Source organism: Vipera berus (genome assembly GCF_964194415.1).
Source record: "Vipera berus genome assembly, chromosome: 7".
Lineage (NCBI taxonomy): Eukaryota > Metazoa > Chordata > Lepidosauria > Squamata > Viperidae > Vipera > Vipera berus.
Genome location: NC_138209.1, coordinates 16,628,168 through 16,644,531, shown reverse-complemented (window position 1 = coordinate 16,644,531; position 16,364 = coordinate 16,628,168). Strand labels below are relative to the sequence as shown.

Sequence of the window (16,364 nt, the reverse complement as noted above, 5' to 3'; positions counted from 1 at the left end):
CTTGCACCCCTTACAAAAGTTTGAAATAATGGCAACAAATTATGTATATACACTATAATTTTGAAAACCTAAGTTTTTGCATTCCCTGGAATATTGTCTTGCACACCTGGCTGGGAACCCCTGCTCTATAAGAATTTGAAATACTAGAGGTCAAAGGAAATTGTGGTATAAGAGCCAATGGAATTCAAGATGGGTTGGACCTAATCTCCTGTGGGCATGAAGGGACTCAAAGCTGATGATATGCTTGAACCCTCCCTTGGGCTCATCTCCTACATCTATACTGACTAGCCTTCTAGTTGGGTAGGCTTGGAATATGGCCAAAGATGTTTTCCAATTCTTGGTTGCCTCTTACTCCCAAGCTTGTGCAAACTTACTGGATGGAGTTCTCAATGCGGGTGATGGTGAGAAAAGCCGCTAGATTTGCAGTGTAGGATGAAATGACGATCAAGGCAAACAGCCACCAGGCACCCATCATCATTCGAGTTGCTAGTGTGGTATAGGGAACTTCTCCTCCTGTTGAACAAGAAGGGTAGAGTGATCAGAATTTTCATTGCAGAAGAAAATCTCTTTATTCTTAAGGACATGCTCATATAAAACAGCATAGTTTATATTGGAGTTCCAGGTTGGAGTCCACAATTGACATCTATAGATGAAAGCCATCAAAAGAATAAAAGACACTATTACATGATACCTAGTAAGAGGATCCTCTTAAACAGATTTCTGCTATATATCAAGAAAACCTGGCTCAATATCTAACATAAAGAGCATTACTCCAGAAGTATTTCTATTACTTTGCAATTTTTTTGCTATTGATTTTAATTAAACTCTCTGGAAATACAGGTATTTTTCAAAAAGTTATCTGGTGTCAACACATCTATATATAAACACACCATATGATTGTTTTAGACAAAAGCATAGTTTCTAAATGCAATAATGCACACACTTAACACACACACACACACACACACAAAGACATCGGAGGGAGAAAAGAGAAAGAGGGAGGTATTAATTTATATTCAGCCATTAAGATCCAAGGTTTTTTCCCTTTGGTTAAGTTAATTGATAAAATAAAATCAATTGAAAAGTCTAACCAATTATTAAGCAAAGTAGTCATTCAAATAATACCTTTATAAAATTTTAAAATCTGGATTTAAATACATACATTTGCATTTTAACCCTCCCTCCCTGCCACCTGTTATGGTGGGTTTGTTCATTCAGTGAACATGAATAATTTGGTTGATAAATATAGAGACAGAAAAATAGCTTATTTAAATAGTCTGGGTTTTGAGAACACAGCAGAAATACCAAAAGAATAGATGGAAGTGACAGAATGATGAAAGAATACATTTCATTAACCCATTCTGGAGTTGTAATATATATTTTAACTTAGGGAAAAATTGTTAAAGTTTTCAGACATTAATATAAAAGCCATTCTGAAAGTCAGAAAAGTAACAGTATGATGGGCATGAATCTGAAATCTGTGACCAAAAAGACATGATACTGCAATTTTTCCCCCCAATTATCTTTCCTCTCTATGTCAGTTGTATCTGAATCCATTGTTCACCTACTTTGCTGGTTATAAACTAGACAAAGAACAAATATTGACAGTAAACTGCATTAAACACCCACCTACCCATCTACTTTGAAACTGTATCTAGCACAGTCAGCTTCTTTCTCATTTAATACAATACAGGGCTAAAGAAAATGGTCAGAGAATGGGAGGTAGGGCAAGAGGCCTCCTAAATAAATAAAATGACATTAATCATATATGGTTTCCACCAATACGTGCTATTTCATGTATAAAACAGACAGCAATTGCCTGTAGGATATGTGCCTGGATATGTATATGAACCAAAGAGGTTTCAACTTACCTTATCCCGACTGAAGGTTTTTTATTTTATTTTTCCTCATGACGGCAGTGCAGGGGACAAACTACAGTATTTTGAATTTAATTCCCAATAATATCCATTTTTTCTTTTTAATGACTCTATAATCCCTTGCATCGGGGTGGAGTCAGGGCAACTGAATGGAGCTCAGCGTTTACTGGCTGGATGCTCTTCCTGATGCCTACATGGAATTTGCAGCAGATATTTTCTCTTGCGTCCAGAGAGAGAAATATCTGCCGTTACTTAGGATTGAACCCAGAGCCTCCTGATTGTAAGACGAGAGCTCTACCTGTAGGCAACCATTTGGCTCCTCAATACATATCCAATTTTCACTCATAAAAGTCTGGAAGCTGGAAGCATTGCTAACTATGAAAGAATGTGTCTATGGATTCCAGGGTTTTTTGTCTCCATCAATGCTAAATCAATTATTTTATTATGAAGATCCCATTAAGCACAGTCCTTACCACTTTCTTGATTATAACCATTTGATTACTAGGTGTATATTAAGAAACAATTGCCTAATAAAATTTTTAATAAAGACTGCTATGTCCACCCTATTCTCCTGCAAATGCTGAGTTAATGATAAATGTCTTTGATGCATGTAAGTTTTGTCTTTAAAAACAAAACACACTATTAAATAAGATTTAGGATCAAAATTACTATCTTTTTTATTGAAAAGTTTTACAATACATTTTATTTTTAACAAAACACAAAATGGTAATGAAATGTCTGCAAGAAAACCATTAAGTTCAGAGAGCACCAAGGACCCCACAGTTCAACGCTGAGCTACAAGCATTCTTTTCTATAAGGATTTAATAACCATCTATCGTTCCAAGAACTGTGAGATCAATTCTTCAAGAACAGAAAAAAGGTAATCATTTTTAGACAGAGAGGAGTGCTGCACCTGTAAACATTATGTTTAATTCTTTTTTAACTTTTGTATCTTTGTATTTTTATATGTTTGCCCTGTTCACCGCCCTGAGTCCTTCGGGAGAAGGGCGGTATATAAATAAAATTATTATTATTATTATTATTATAAAAAACCCTCTGATGGCTCAGTAGATGATATCATGAGGCTATCATGGTAGGCAAAATTAAAAACTGAAGGCCCTTTTTGGTTTCTGAAAGGATGACTAGAGTTTTTAAATAGATCTACAGCTATGTTTCTCATCTTCAGCACTTTCCTAAAAAAACCCATGAACTGGAGGTGTGGTAGTACCATAATATGCTCACCTTTCTCTTGAACATTTAAATGGATATATTTATTATTTTTAAAAATAATAAACAAATCTTGTGGCCTGTAAAAGGTAAAGGTAAAGGTTCCCCCGCACATGCGTGCTAGTCGTTTCTGACTCTAGGGGCCGGTGCTCATCTCCGTTTCAAAGCCGAAGAGCCAGCACTTTTCCGAGGACGTCTCCGTGGTCATGTGGCCGGTATGACTAGATGCCAAAGGCGCACGGAATGCTGTTACCTTCCCACCGTAGTGGTCCCTATTTTTCTACTTGCATTTTTACGTGCTTTCAAACTGCTAGGTTGGCAGAAGCTGGGACAAGTAACAGGCACTCACTCTGTTACGCGGCACTTGGGATTCGACCCGCCAAACTGCCGACTTTCTGATTGACAAGCTCGGCGTCCTAACCCACTGAGCCACCGCGGCCTGTACAGTCCTTTAAACCAATAAAGATACAGTCTTGTCCCAATGAACATAAAAGACTTTACTTCTCAATTACTATACAGGTAGTCCTCAACTTACAACCACAATTGAGCCCAAAATTTCTGTTGTTAAGTGAGACATTTGTTAAGTGAATGTTGGCCCATTTTATGACCGTTCTTGCCACAGTTGTTAAGTGAATCACAACAATCATTAAGTTAGTAACACGACTGTTATGTGAAACTGGCTTCCCTGTTGACTTTGCTCCTCAGAAGGACGCAAAATAATAAATGTGGATCAAATGCCAACTGTCTGAATTTGGATTATATGACCATGGAGATACTGCAACAATTGTGTGGAAAAATGATCATAAGTCATTTTTCTCAGTGCACTGTAACTTTGAACGATCACTAAGAGAACTGTTGTAAATCAAGGATTACCTGTACATCGGTATTATTTTTAAAAATGGTACATGTTCATATTACTCTAACGAAGCAGTCCTGTAGTGGATATGAAATTTGAAGCACTGACGACTTTGCCCAAAGGAGAAAACTATAAAGAGTAGAGCAGCAGTCCCCAACCTTTGCAGCTTGGTGCAGCTCCCCTCACGCAAAAGAGAAGAGAAGCCTTTGGGGTGCGGTCTTGGCTTCTTCAGACTTCTCCACACTAAAAGCTTTTGCAAAGGGGTGAAAGGCCAGAAGTAGCGCAAGATCGCTTTCCCGAAGCCTTTCGTCCATTTGCAAAAGCTTTTAGTGTGGAGAGGAGAAGCCTTTGGGGCTGCAGCCTTCTGCTCCTTCAGACATACTGAGGCTGCCCGACACTCCAAAAACAGATCGGGTGTCCTGCGCAGGCAGCCTCGGTGAGTCAGCCAATCTGAGCAGGGGGTGCTTGTCCCACTCAGCCTCTGCTCTCAGCGCTCCATTTTTGCAGCATCAGGAGCAAGCAGCTTGGCAGCCTGGCTGGGGCATGGGGGGAACCAGAACCCATGAGCGGCGGGCCAGTGTGCACAGATGCACAGCTCCACTCACAATGCTCAGCATTGGTGTCCCTTGCTTAGGCAAGAGGGGCTGTGAGTGCCGGCACCCACTACTCATGCTAGTGGAGCTATGTGTGTGCGCCGGCCCACTATTCATATGGCCTGTTTGCAAATAGGCCATCGCCCGGTAGTGGGGACTCCTGGAGTAGAGTTCTCTGACTTTCATCTTATTTTTGGGAGGCCCCTCTTTTCTTTCCCATTAGGAGCAATTCTAAAACTTTCTGCATTAGAGTCCTAGACTGCAAGAAAAACTCCCAGACCAATAAGAATACACATCCATTGCAGGCTTCCATATGAATGTATCCAGATAGGGCACAGAACTGTATGTTCAGCCCCGTTCCTATCCATTTCAAGGGCCTCTGCTGAACTGCTACACAAAACTAAAAATTCAAGGACATAATATACATTTGTACATGTGCGTGAACCCTAAAACAACATGCACTGAGTATCTTATATACAAAGAACTTTCTTCAGTAAGAGGGTTTTTGTTTAACCAAAAACATTATCCCTTTTGATTATTCAGCAGAACAGGATGATTCTTGAAGTGTATGTATATGTGATGCACATACATTTATATGATGGAGTTCAATCACCATTAAAAATTAGAATGTTTCTGACTTCCGGTGGCGACGCGACGCCGAAGACAGCCATTTTCGGGCTGCCCGCTCCGCAGCTGTGTTTTTCCATCGTAAACAGCGCCGATCAGCTGTTTAGATGGATTTGAAGCCCCCTCCTCGGGAGAAGAGGAGGGGGTGAGGCCCCAGGTAGGGGTTGAGCTCTCCAGGGCCGCCTGAGCTGAGAGTTTGGGCGGCTGAAGGATTGAGCCCCCCCGAAGCCTGGGTTGCTCCGAGCTGCGCAGCGCCCCTGCTCCGGGATTTATGGAGCAGAGCCAGGCGTTAGCAACCACTCCTGCCAAAAGGAAATACTTTTGATTGTCAAGATGCAGGCAGAGCGGTACAGGAGGTCAAGGTGATGTGGACTCTTATCTTTACTCTCTAGCTCAATGGATTTTATAGCTTTAAAGTGAAAGTGCGCAATAAGTGAAAGTGGGGGAAGATGGCGGCTAAAACTTCTAAAGCTCTTCGGAGTGCGGGGTCTTCCCTGGTGCAACAGACCTCATTGCAAGCTTTGCTTCCTCCTGCACCTCCTCCGGCATTGACGCTTAAGGATTTACAAGATGCTCTTGGAAAGCATTCACAATTGATGTCTGACATGATGGATGAAAAGTTGAAAAAGCTGGAGGAGAAAATGGAGGAGAAAATGGAGAAATTGGAGAAGAAGATGGAAGAGAAGTTTAGAGCAATGAGGGTGGACATGTTGTCTATGATTGAATCTGTAGCTGAATGTGTGCAACAGCTGGATGTAAAAGTGAAGGATCTCAGTCAAAAGAACTCTATATTAGAAGCAAAGGTATTAGAAAATGAAAATATAAGGGATAAAATGGACGGAGAATTGAGCCTTGTTCAGTATCATCAGATGCAGTATGCTATTAGAATCAGGGGTTTAAAGGAGAATTGTAAAGAAGATTTAAAGCAGCTGATTTCTGAGGCTCTGGAAGGGGTATTGGGCCAGCCAGCATCTGAAATTGAGGGAAATATGGACAAAATTTTTCGTGTAAATTCATGGATTGCAAGACAGAGGAAGTTACCCAGAGATGTGGTGGTCTATTTTACAAAGATAGTAATTAGAGATGAAGTCATTCAAGCTGCTTATGATACTAAATTGGTAGTGGCTGAGCAAGAAGTTTTGGTTTTAAAAGAGATTCCTCCGAAGATTTTAAGGAGAAGGAAAGATTTTGCATTTCTTGTACAGGAACTTAAGAAATGTGATATTAAGTTTAGATGGGAGATTCCAGTTGGACTGGTGGTGACGCATGAAAGTAAAAGACATCGTCTGGTTACTGTGGCCCAGGCACGTGATTTTTATAGCAATGTGTTAAAAGCAACCCCCGTATCATTTTTGGAAGCTGTAAAGGGATACGGCGAGGGAAAGCTTCAAGATGTTGCAGATAGACAGATAGAGGACAATGGTGTTGGAGGGGATCAAGATGCAGTTTCATCAGATGTTGCAGGAGGCCAGAGGATGACGCGTGCCACCCTAAGAAGAGCGAGACGAGAGCAAGAGCAAGACCAGCAGAAAGTTATGGAATCTCCAAAGTGTACTTACAGTGAAGCTGTGGGAGGGGTGCGGTCCAATGAAGTTTTGGGGGTCATGACAGACGTGCTCCAAAAGCTTTGGGGCGTCAAGATTGTTGATTAAATTTTTAAATTAGAATGTCAATGGATTAAATTTATCATAGAGGAGAAAGAAAGTTTTTTTTTAAAATATTTAACACAATTTAAGATTGATGTTATTTGTTTGTTAGAAAAGTATATTAGGGTTATGGACTAAAAGTACGTGTTGAACTAAGAATGGGTATGCAAGCTCCTAATTAATAACAAGTTGTCTTACAGACTGCTTAAATTTTTTTTTTACTCTTTTTATTTGAACTCAAGGATGATTTGGAACTGCGAGACATTTGGCGTGATACATGCAAGAATTATTTTTGATCATGGTTTAGTTTGGTTGGAGATACTTAAGGTTAATAGAGATAGGCGCTTTTGGCGCGTAACTGAGAATTTGTCTAGAAATTAGAGGAAGGTTGGAGAATGTAAATAGTAGGTGAAAAAGTTTTTTTTTTTTGAAATTAATATGAATAAGGACTGGGATTAAGAAAATCTATTCTGAGTAAAGCTTTTTTTCTGTTTTTCTCTTTTTCTTTTTTACTTTATTTGTAATATTAATATTGTTTGTATTCATTTTACATGAGCTAGAGGGAGATAGAATTAATAGTTTATTGCTGATAACATAGGGGTGCTTATGTTTGTTTTTTTTATTTTATACCCTGTATTTAGCTCTGGGAAGTCGGGGGGGGGAGGAGGGAATGGGGGAGAGGGATAGGGAGGGTTGGGTGGGGGTGGGGGAGGGGGGATTAAAGTCAAAATGTATTGTAAAACTTTTTAAATAAAAAAAATAAATAAATAAAAATTAGAATGTTTCTGCATAGTAGATATTTTCATCTATGAGACATAAGAGCAGAGACGGGCTATGGATAAACCGCAATTTCATTTCATGTTTAATGGAACAATGGATACTGCTTACATTTTTAAATTTAAAATATCGCTGATCATTTTGTTGTTATATTTTATATTGGTTTTATAATTTCATATTGTTCTTTCCAATCCACCTTGATAGCAGGGCTTCGACTTATTTATTAATTGCTAAATTGGTCTGCCAGGAACCCTGAACTACACACTGTAGAAGTTTATATGTAATATAAATTATATAACACAATTACATTACATATTATTTACCTTATAATATAATGTAAGTGATATGTAATTTAATAAAGGATTTTACAGTATATTTACAAGAAACACACAGGCAGGCATCTGGATTCTTTTTTAGTAACTTTGTGGGGTGCCTCCTATTTAACATTTGCATGAAGTTCCTGAGTGAGGTAATCCAATAGTTTGGGGTGATATTTCAATATCTCCACCCCAAACTGTCTGAAGGATTCTCTGGAAGTGTCACGTCAGTTCCTGGAGGCTGTGATAGGAAGAACAGACTTCAGCTCAACCCAAGCAAAACAGAGTAGCTTTGAGTCTTTATTTATTTATTTATTTATTTATTTATTTATTTATTTATTTATTTATTTATTTATTTATTTTTATGGGACTTATATGCCGCCCTATCTCCCAGAGGACTCAGGGCGGCTAACAGCAATAAAAAACAACAGTACAAAAGTTAAGAACAAATTAAATAACAGCCCCAAATATTAATTACACAGTTAAAAATTAAAACTTTTAAAAACCCATCATCAATCCAGGTCAGCCTGATGGAAAAAGAAAGTTTTGAGGTCGCGGCGAAAGGACCGGAGGTCCGGGGCCATCCGAAGCTCAAGGGGGAGTTGGTTCCAAAGGGCTGGTGCTCCCACAGAGAAGGCCCTCCCCCTGGGGGTCTCCAGCTGACATTGTCTGGCCGACGGCACCCTGAGGAGGCCCTCTCTGTGTGAGCGCACTGGGCGATGGGAAGTCGTCCCCGGCAGCAGACGGTCCTGCAGATATCCTGGGCCTAAGCCATGTAGGACTTTAAAGGTAAGTACCAGCACCTTAACTCTGGTACTTACCTTTAGATGTCCTGTGGGGACTTTCCATCTCTGGTTATGGATGGGATAATACTGCCGCAGACGGGGTCGGTGTAGAAAATGGAAGGCTTCCTGGACTCCTGGCTCCTGCCTGAAGAGCACGTGGAAGTCATAGCTAGGATGAACTTTGCATAGCTTTGTGTTGTGCATTAGTTGCAACCATTTGGGAAGCTTTTCTCACAGGCCCTCATGAGGGATTGTTTGGACTACTGCAATGCAACTCTACGTGGGGCTGCCCTTCAGAAGCTTCAGTGCTGAAAAATGCCATGGCATGGGCTGTTAATGGTCCTGGTTAATTGACTCTACTGCTTCATGAGCTGCATTGGGCACTAGTTTGGTTCTGGGTATAACTCAAGGTACTGATAGTCACCTTTAAAGCCTCACATGACTCAGGGATGGATTATTTATCAGACTGTTACCTCCTGGTTGATTCTACTAGTTCCATCCAATCTGGAAGGAACAATTGTTGTAAATACCATCGGCAAAGGCATGTGATCTGGTAGCATTGTGAAGAAGAGATCTTTTTATCACGGCACCTGATCCCTGAACATCATCCCTCCTGAGATTAGGTTGTCCACTACACTGCTGGTTTTTTGTAAGGCTTTGAAGACTTGGTTCTGTGCCCATGTCTAGAGTCCAGGTGTGTGACATGACCTTTTCCTTAGCTACTTGAGAGCATGTTATGATACTCTAACTACTGTGGGTATATCTGTATTTGTTTTAATGTTATCAGCTTTCCAGAGCCATGTAGTTGAGATGGATGGATGAATGGATGGATGAATGAATGAATGGATGAAGGAAGGAAGGAAGGAATGATTGAATGAATATTATAATTGAGCTCCAGCTGAGAGATTTAACATCTTCCATAGTGGTGAGGCAACATGCCAGTAATGCTGAAAATACTTTGGAATAACAATGGAAAACCAGGAAAGAAAATTCAATGTACAAGTGAACAAGAAGGAATAAAATATGAAGGTAGATTTAGCCTTCTAAATGTTTGTGTTTAAAAAAGGGGGAAATAGAAAAGCCTTTTTTAATGAAAGCTGTAGCAGCAAAATGTAGCACAGAAAATATATAGGAATGAAAAATGTTCATAACAAAATGCTTTCATGAAAAAATATGTAGAATTTATATATTTCACTACCTGTGCAATTGTTTTATTGGTGTTCCAAAAATTACTAACTCTATTATATTGAAACAACTAATAGAGCAAGAACAAAATAAAATGACATTTTTCCCCGTAAAGTTGTAATACTGTATAGGTTTTTAATATACTGTATTCTTATTTTGAAACATTTTAATAGTCAAAAATTAAAAAGTAATATTAGCTAAGATTAGGCACACAAATCAAACAGAGGAAAAGGTTTCATAAAGAATTTTGCATTCTACAGCATACTGTTTATTTTAGATAGTAAGAATATCCATAAATAATACCAGGGTCAACATTAACAAACTGAACACATTTTAACTAGATACATTTCTTAACTAAAACCTTGAAATCTCAAAAAGGGAAGGAAAGAAGGAAAGAAGGAAAAAGGAAAGAAGAAGAAACAGAAAGAAAAAAGAAAGAATGAAAAACAGAAACAAAGAAAGATCAAGCAATTGGACTGGAAAGCACCTGTTTAGACTAACATCAATCAAAGCACAATTGTATCAGGCAGCATGTGTGTCTCAAGCTTCCAGCTATTGGCCATCAGCATCTGGAATTTAACATGCTATAATTAATGTATAGGGACGCGGTGGCTCAGTGGGTTAGGACGCTGAGCTTGTCGATCAGAAGGTCGGCAGTTTGGCAAGTCGAATCCCGAGTGCCGTGTAACAGAGTGAGCACCTGTTACTCGTCCCAGCTTCTGCCAACCTAGCAGTTTGAAAGCACGTAAAAATGCAAGTAGAAAAATAGGGACCACTCCGGTGGGAAGGTAACAGCGTTCTGTGCCCCTTTGGCGTCTAGTCATGCCGGCCACATGACCATGGAGACATCCTCAGACAAGCCCTGGCTCTTTGGCTTTGAAACGGAGATGAGCACCGGCCCCTAGAGTTGGAAACGACTAGCACGCATGTGCGGGGGAACCTTTACCTTTACCTAATTAATGTACGTATACAGTGGGTTGGAGTGCTTACTTAGGGATGGGTGGGTGGGAGATGGTGATTTTTAAATGGTTTTAAGGTTAGGAATGATAGAGCTCTACTTTTAAAATGCCCCCTTATCCCAAAATATAGCCAATGGACATGTTGTTGTTTTAAAACGAGTCACCAATCTTCTCTTATTTGCCCCATTTTATCTATACATCAGGCTTCTTCATTTTAAGTACAATAGCTTTCTGTACTTTCTTTAATTCTGAGCTATTCAAGCAAGATTTGGATGAACACTCTGCTCTCCAGCACCTCTTCAACATTCCTAACCTTTTAAAATCTACTGCAGCCTTCCCGCCTGCTGATTTTCAGATGAGTTGTAATTATAACACCCAAAAGTCTTAAGTAGGAAAATTGTCTGTCATGTTAGCTACAGTACTGAAAACTGTCAACCCGACCTATTTGGTTGATAATATATCAAGACTGGTATACTATTTGCTACATGTTTCAGATACCACTATTTCCTATAAAAATTCACAATTACCATGTTTATGTAAGCAGGAACAACTTGGAGAAAATGTGTTATTTGGATATTTTATCTTGACTTTTAAAAGTATTTTTCTTTTCACAGTTAATGCCTCCCCACCAAAAATATTACAACTCTTATCAACCTGCTCAAGTTCATTTCTAGCTACTATTTGCAGAAGAATAATAAAAGCACCAATTATTTCAGTTAGACAAGCTCCACTACAATATATTTATAGGTTGCAGTTCTTAAAAAGAAAAGTTTTCTCCTCATTAGTTGATCTCTGGGTCTCCTAAAAGAAAGACGTATAATGAGCCTTAGAAGCTGCCATTTTGTGTGGCATTGAGGTGAAGATCAGCAAAATGGAAAATAAGAGAAAGTAGAAATTCATGACTTGTTTTATATCGTCTGCAACAATGAGTGTTGCATTCTGTACATTTCTGATTCGAAACTCATACATTCAAGGGCTTTTTCTACTTCAGTTCTGATATAAACTGCCTTTATATGCAGAACACTATATGTATCATTCAATCTGTTACTACTGTATATTACCACACCTACACACAGAGATATAGATGGAGATACAAACAATCCCTCCCCATTTCTACATACTAATAGTTTTGGTTCTGATTTTGTCCTATACAGTATGTTATACACAGCATTTTTCCACATGAGTCTGTCCAGAGAAGACTTATTTTTTTTATCCCAACAATGTCAGAGAAATAACGTGTGGGAATACGAAGGAGGGAGAGAAGCAAGGCAGAGGAAGGGGGAGGGGGAGAGCAACTGTGAGAGGGAGGAAAATCCCCTTTTGGATCTCCTACCTAGCCAAATAATAATAAAACACCCCGCCCCCTTGGTTGTCTTCTTATTAGTGTTTTTATCCATGTAGACGTATGGAAAATGATTTTAATTACTGGGTGTGCTTGTTTTTTTGTTCTTTATTTTAAATGGATTCATAACTGGGTGACAACATTAATGTTGTATTTTATTTAAAATTTTATTGCTATTAGCCACCTGGAACATTAATTCTAGTTGAAGGGTAAGAAAGGAATGTAATAAATAAATACAGATTTAAAAAATTGCATCTCCTTGCCTGTCCCCATAGACAAACATATTTTTGAACAGTTGATCTAGGAGCAAAGTTATAAATAAAGCAATTAGCTGTAGATTTTATGTTTACCAAAACTTATTTGTATAATTAAAATACACTGTACATTTGCAAATGTCAGGAGCTACACTCAAGTCGGATGAGCATCAAAGCTGCTTAAATCAGGCATTGAGTTTTGGGGAAAAAGTTTCTGGATTAAAGACTCCTCCACTTTCTTGGACTTTTTTTTTTAAAAAGTGGACAAGATGCTTGGACTGGAACATAAAACTGGAAAAAATCCTGTTCGGTTGAGTATGCATGGCAAGACTATCCATAGAAGAAGTCATGAAACTCTGTAGAATATGTTTTCTGCAATACTACACTCATCTGGGTCACATAACCAAAAGAAGATGGAAGTGGGGTTAGAATGGAGAGATCAGGAGCATTCCAACTCTCCTTGACATAAGGATGCATTGTTGTTCAATCACTAAGTAGTTTCCAACTCCCCATGACCCATGGAACATAACTTGCCAGGCTCCCCAGTCCTCCCCTGTCTTTTTGGAGTTTACCCAAATTCACATTCATTGCATGGATGACAGTATCTAACCATCTCATCCTCTGCCACCCACTTCTCTTTGTGCCTTCAATCTTTCCCAACATCAGTGTCTTATCCAATGAGTCTTCTTTTGTCATTAGGCGGCTAAAGTATTTGAGCTTCAGCTTCAATATCTGTCCTTCCAAAGAACAGTCAGGGTTAATTTCCAAAGGATTCTCAAGAGTCTTCTCAAACACCACAATGCATTAGGCATCCCCAGCTGAATTTTATTTTTCCCACATCTCTCAGCTGGATCTAGACCACTTTCCACCTTAATTTATCCTCTCCCCCATGCCAAATTTGGCCCCAGTTTGATCCAGTTCTGACAATGAACAGGGAGACTGATAGCTAAAAAAACAATCACACCATCTTTTTCTTTCTTTGGGTTGGAAAGAATAAATATCGAAAGAAGAGCCAATGCTGAAATCTAAAACAATCCCAGATTGCACAGATTAACCTGTGCAACATGGAGTGGATGTAGATGGATAACAGAAAAGATCTTATAAAGAAAACCTGTTATAAAAGCTTTTGCAAGCAATGTCTAGCTCAGTGAAAATGTCTGTAGCTTTTTGGTCACTAAGGCTGGTTAAGCCTGAACAGTGTGCAATCTGCTTTGCAATATATGGGGTCTGTGATTTTACCAGGAAGCTTTATACTTATGCTATGCTGTGCTATTTGCAGCATTTGATATGTGCCCACTTCTGCCTGATGCTCACAATTCCTACCTACAATATTTGTACTGTAGGTACAAATATTTAAATCAGATCTAACTGAAAAGCTCCAAAGGAAAGTATGCCACTTATAGTGTTATGTTTTGTAATTCTGTAACATCAAGAAGACTTCTGGTTCTCCACCTCACTGTAAAGTGATTTAAACCAGGGGTCTTCAAACTTGGCGCTTTAATGACTTGTGGCCTTCAACTCCCAGAATTCCTCAGCCAGGCATGCTGGCTGAGGAATTTTGGGAGTTGAAGTCCACAAGTCATAAAAGCGCCAAGTTTGAAGACCCCTGATTTAAACAATATCTAAAAGGAGAATCAATGACCATTAGGACATGAGAAGAATATTGCTTCTGGGCTTCCAAAAGAAAAAAATATCAAACTTTTCCAAAACCTACTCCATCTAGACATATTTTTTTTCCTCAAGGACACTATCTATTGAACACCTGAAGTATGGTTTGATATTTTGCTAAATTATCTCTGTCCAATATAGCTATGGAAAGATGTAAATGAGGTGCAGTCTAACCTGAAGAGCAGATATATCTAAGGAGAAATTTTCTGTCAGTGAGAAAAATTAATCAGTGGAATAGCTTGCCTCCAGAAGCTGTGGGTGCTCCATCTCTGGAGGTTTTAAAGAAGAGATTGAACAGCCACTTGTCTAGAATGGTATAGGGCAGGGGTGTCAAACTGAATTTCATTGAGGGCCGCATCAGCATTGCGGTTGCCCTCAGGGGGCCGGGTGGGTATGGCCAGTGTGGGCATGGCCTACTGGGTGGGCGTGGCTAGAGTGTGTATGGCCTACTGGGTGGGCATGGCCAGCTCTACATCGTTCTCATCAAGGGTGCCTATGGGGGCCTGGGCAGGAGTGGGACAGATCTGGGGGTCTCTGGCAGAAGGAGGGTCTCTGGGCCAGGGCCAAGGCAATGGGGGCCGTTCCCTCACTGTTTCCAGGATGGCTTCGTGGGCCACATGAAACCACTTCGCGGGCCGCATCCGGCCCCCGGGCCTTGTGTTTGACATGTCTGGTATAGGGTTTCCTGCTTGAACAGGGGGTTGGACTAGAAGATCTCCAAGGTCCCTTCCAACTCTGTTATTCTGTATTTTGTATTTTTTTTGCAAATATTTTTCTCTCAATTTCTTTCCTAGCCCATTTTCTTTCCATGTGATAGAAAATAAACTTCTTTTTTTATTTTACAGAGAGAAGGATTTTGGCTTAAATTAAAATCAGCAAAGGGAAGAATTATAAGGATGCTGAGTTTTGTTTATAAAAACTTCCCCTTTATTTCTCTGGCAATTTGCAACCTACTTGGCTTCTCATGCTTCAGTTTCATGGCAGGGAAGACACCACGAAGGCATTCATCCGTGGCCTTTTTTTGAATTAGAAATGGTCAGGGAGGCTATATGATAGTACAGACATGATATGCGTTAGTAAATGATAGCAACGCTTTCTACCACCTTGCAAAATAAAGTAAACCATGAGGAAACTTCCAGTAAATGGAATGAAATGTACCTTGATGATAAGTTTGGTAGATAAAAGGCTCTTTGGCAGTAAAAGAACGCTTAAGAGAAAATTGGAAACTTCAGTACAGTATTCAGATTAAAAGGCACAGAATAAATCTCTCTCAACTTTTGCTTTAGAGGCTCTTCAATTGTTTTTGTAGTTTCTTCAACAGCATTTGTTCCTAATGTTAATCCTGGTAAGTCTGTGATCTACCTGAGTAGTCTCCACAATCATAGGCTCTTTTCATCCAAACTGCCTTTGGAAAGGCCTGAATGAGCTTGTGAGCAATATGCCTGCAAAAGTTATGTTCATACCTGAGATGTCTGTAGAGTCACCTAAACTTTGCTTTCATTTAATATTCTAGTGCAGGTCTTTCTTGGTCAAAGAAATAACAGATGAAGAAACACTTGTTCCCACATGTCCCCTGCTGAATTATATATATGTCCCCTGCTGAAGGATTGCCATGCTATTGTAATGCTCTTAATCCTATCCCTGTAGTTGGGACAAATGTATAGTGTTGCAAGATATCCTGAGGAGAGCAATTGCGAAGTTCTTCACAGAGGTAGAAGGTTGTAAAATAATATACACACAACTTTCTCGCTTTTCCCCTTGTGGAGGACTTTGCAGCAAGGGTCCATGCTATTTCTTAAGTAGGTATACGGTCTTCCCAACGTACAATAACTTTTCTACCTTGCCAGAAGTTAGAGGGCTAAGTAATTTCTTTGTTAGCTGTCAGAAAAACATCCTGTTTAAGGTTTCTACTACAATTAATTCCATACCCAGCAAACTGAAGTTTTTTGGGGGGCGAAAGAAGGCAAGTAAATGTGTCACAGAATAATGTTCCAGGATCCAATCTGAGTTGGTCATTGAGATAAAAAAGTTTATTCTTCCAAGCTTTCGGGCTAATTGTTGTGTTGCCATACCTCCGTCTGAATTTCTTTGGTTTCACCACGATGTCATTCATTTCCCAAAGGTTAAGTTTTAGATTGTGAATTCCTAGTGGTCTCTTTTTCTTTTCTAATGTCAGCATATGAAAAGGTTTTCTTTTCTCTGATTTTTTTTTTAAAAACCAAAGACTTGTGCTCAGTGCATATTTAAAAAT

The 16,364-nt window shown here is 39.4% G+C and overlaps 1 protein-coding gene across 2 annotated transcripts in view; it reads right to left on the bottom strand.

Moving 5' to 3' along the window:
• Positions 1–16,364, bottom strand: part of GRID2 (glutamate ionotropic receptor delta type subunit 2) — a 1,115,417-nt gene that overhangs the window by 208,178 nt on the left and 890,875 nt on the right. For both annotated transcript variants that reach the window (XM_081332056.1, XM_081332057.1), the window contains exon 12: positions 375–513. In XM_081332056.1, coding sequence (XP_081188182.1) covers positions 375–513 — 139 coding nt within the window. The remainder of the gene's footprint in view (positions 1–374; positions 514–16,364) is intronic.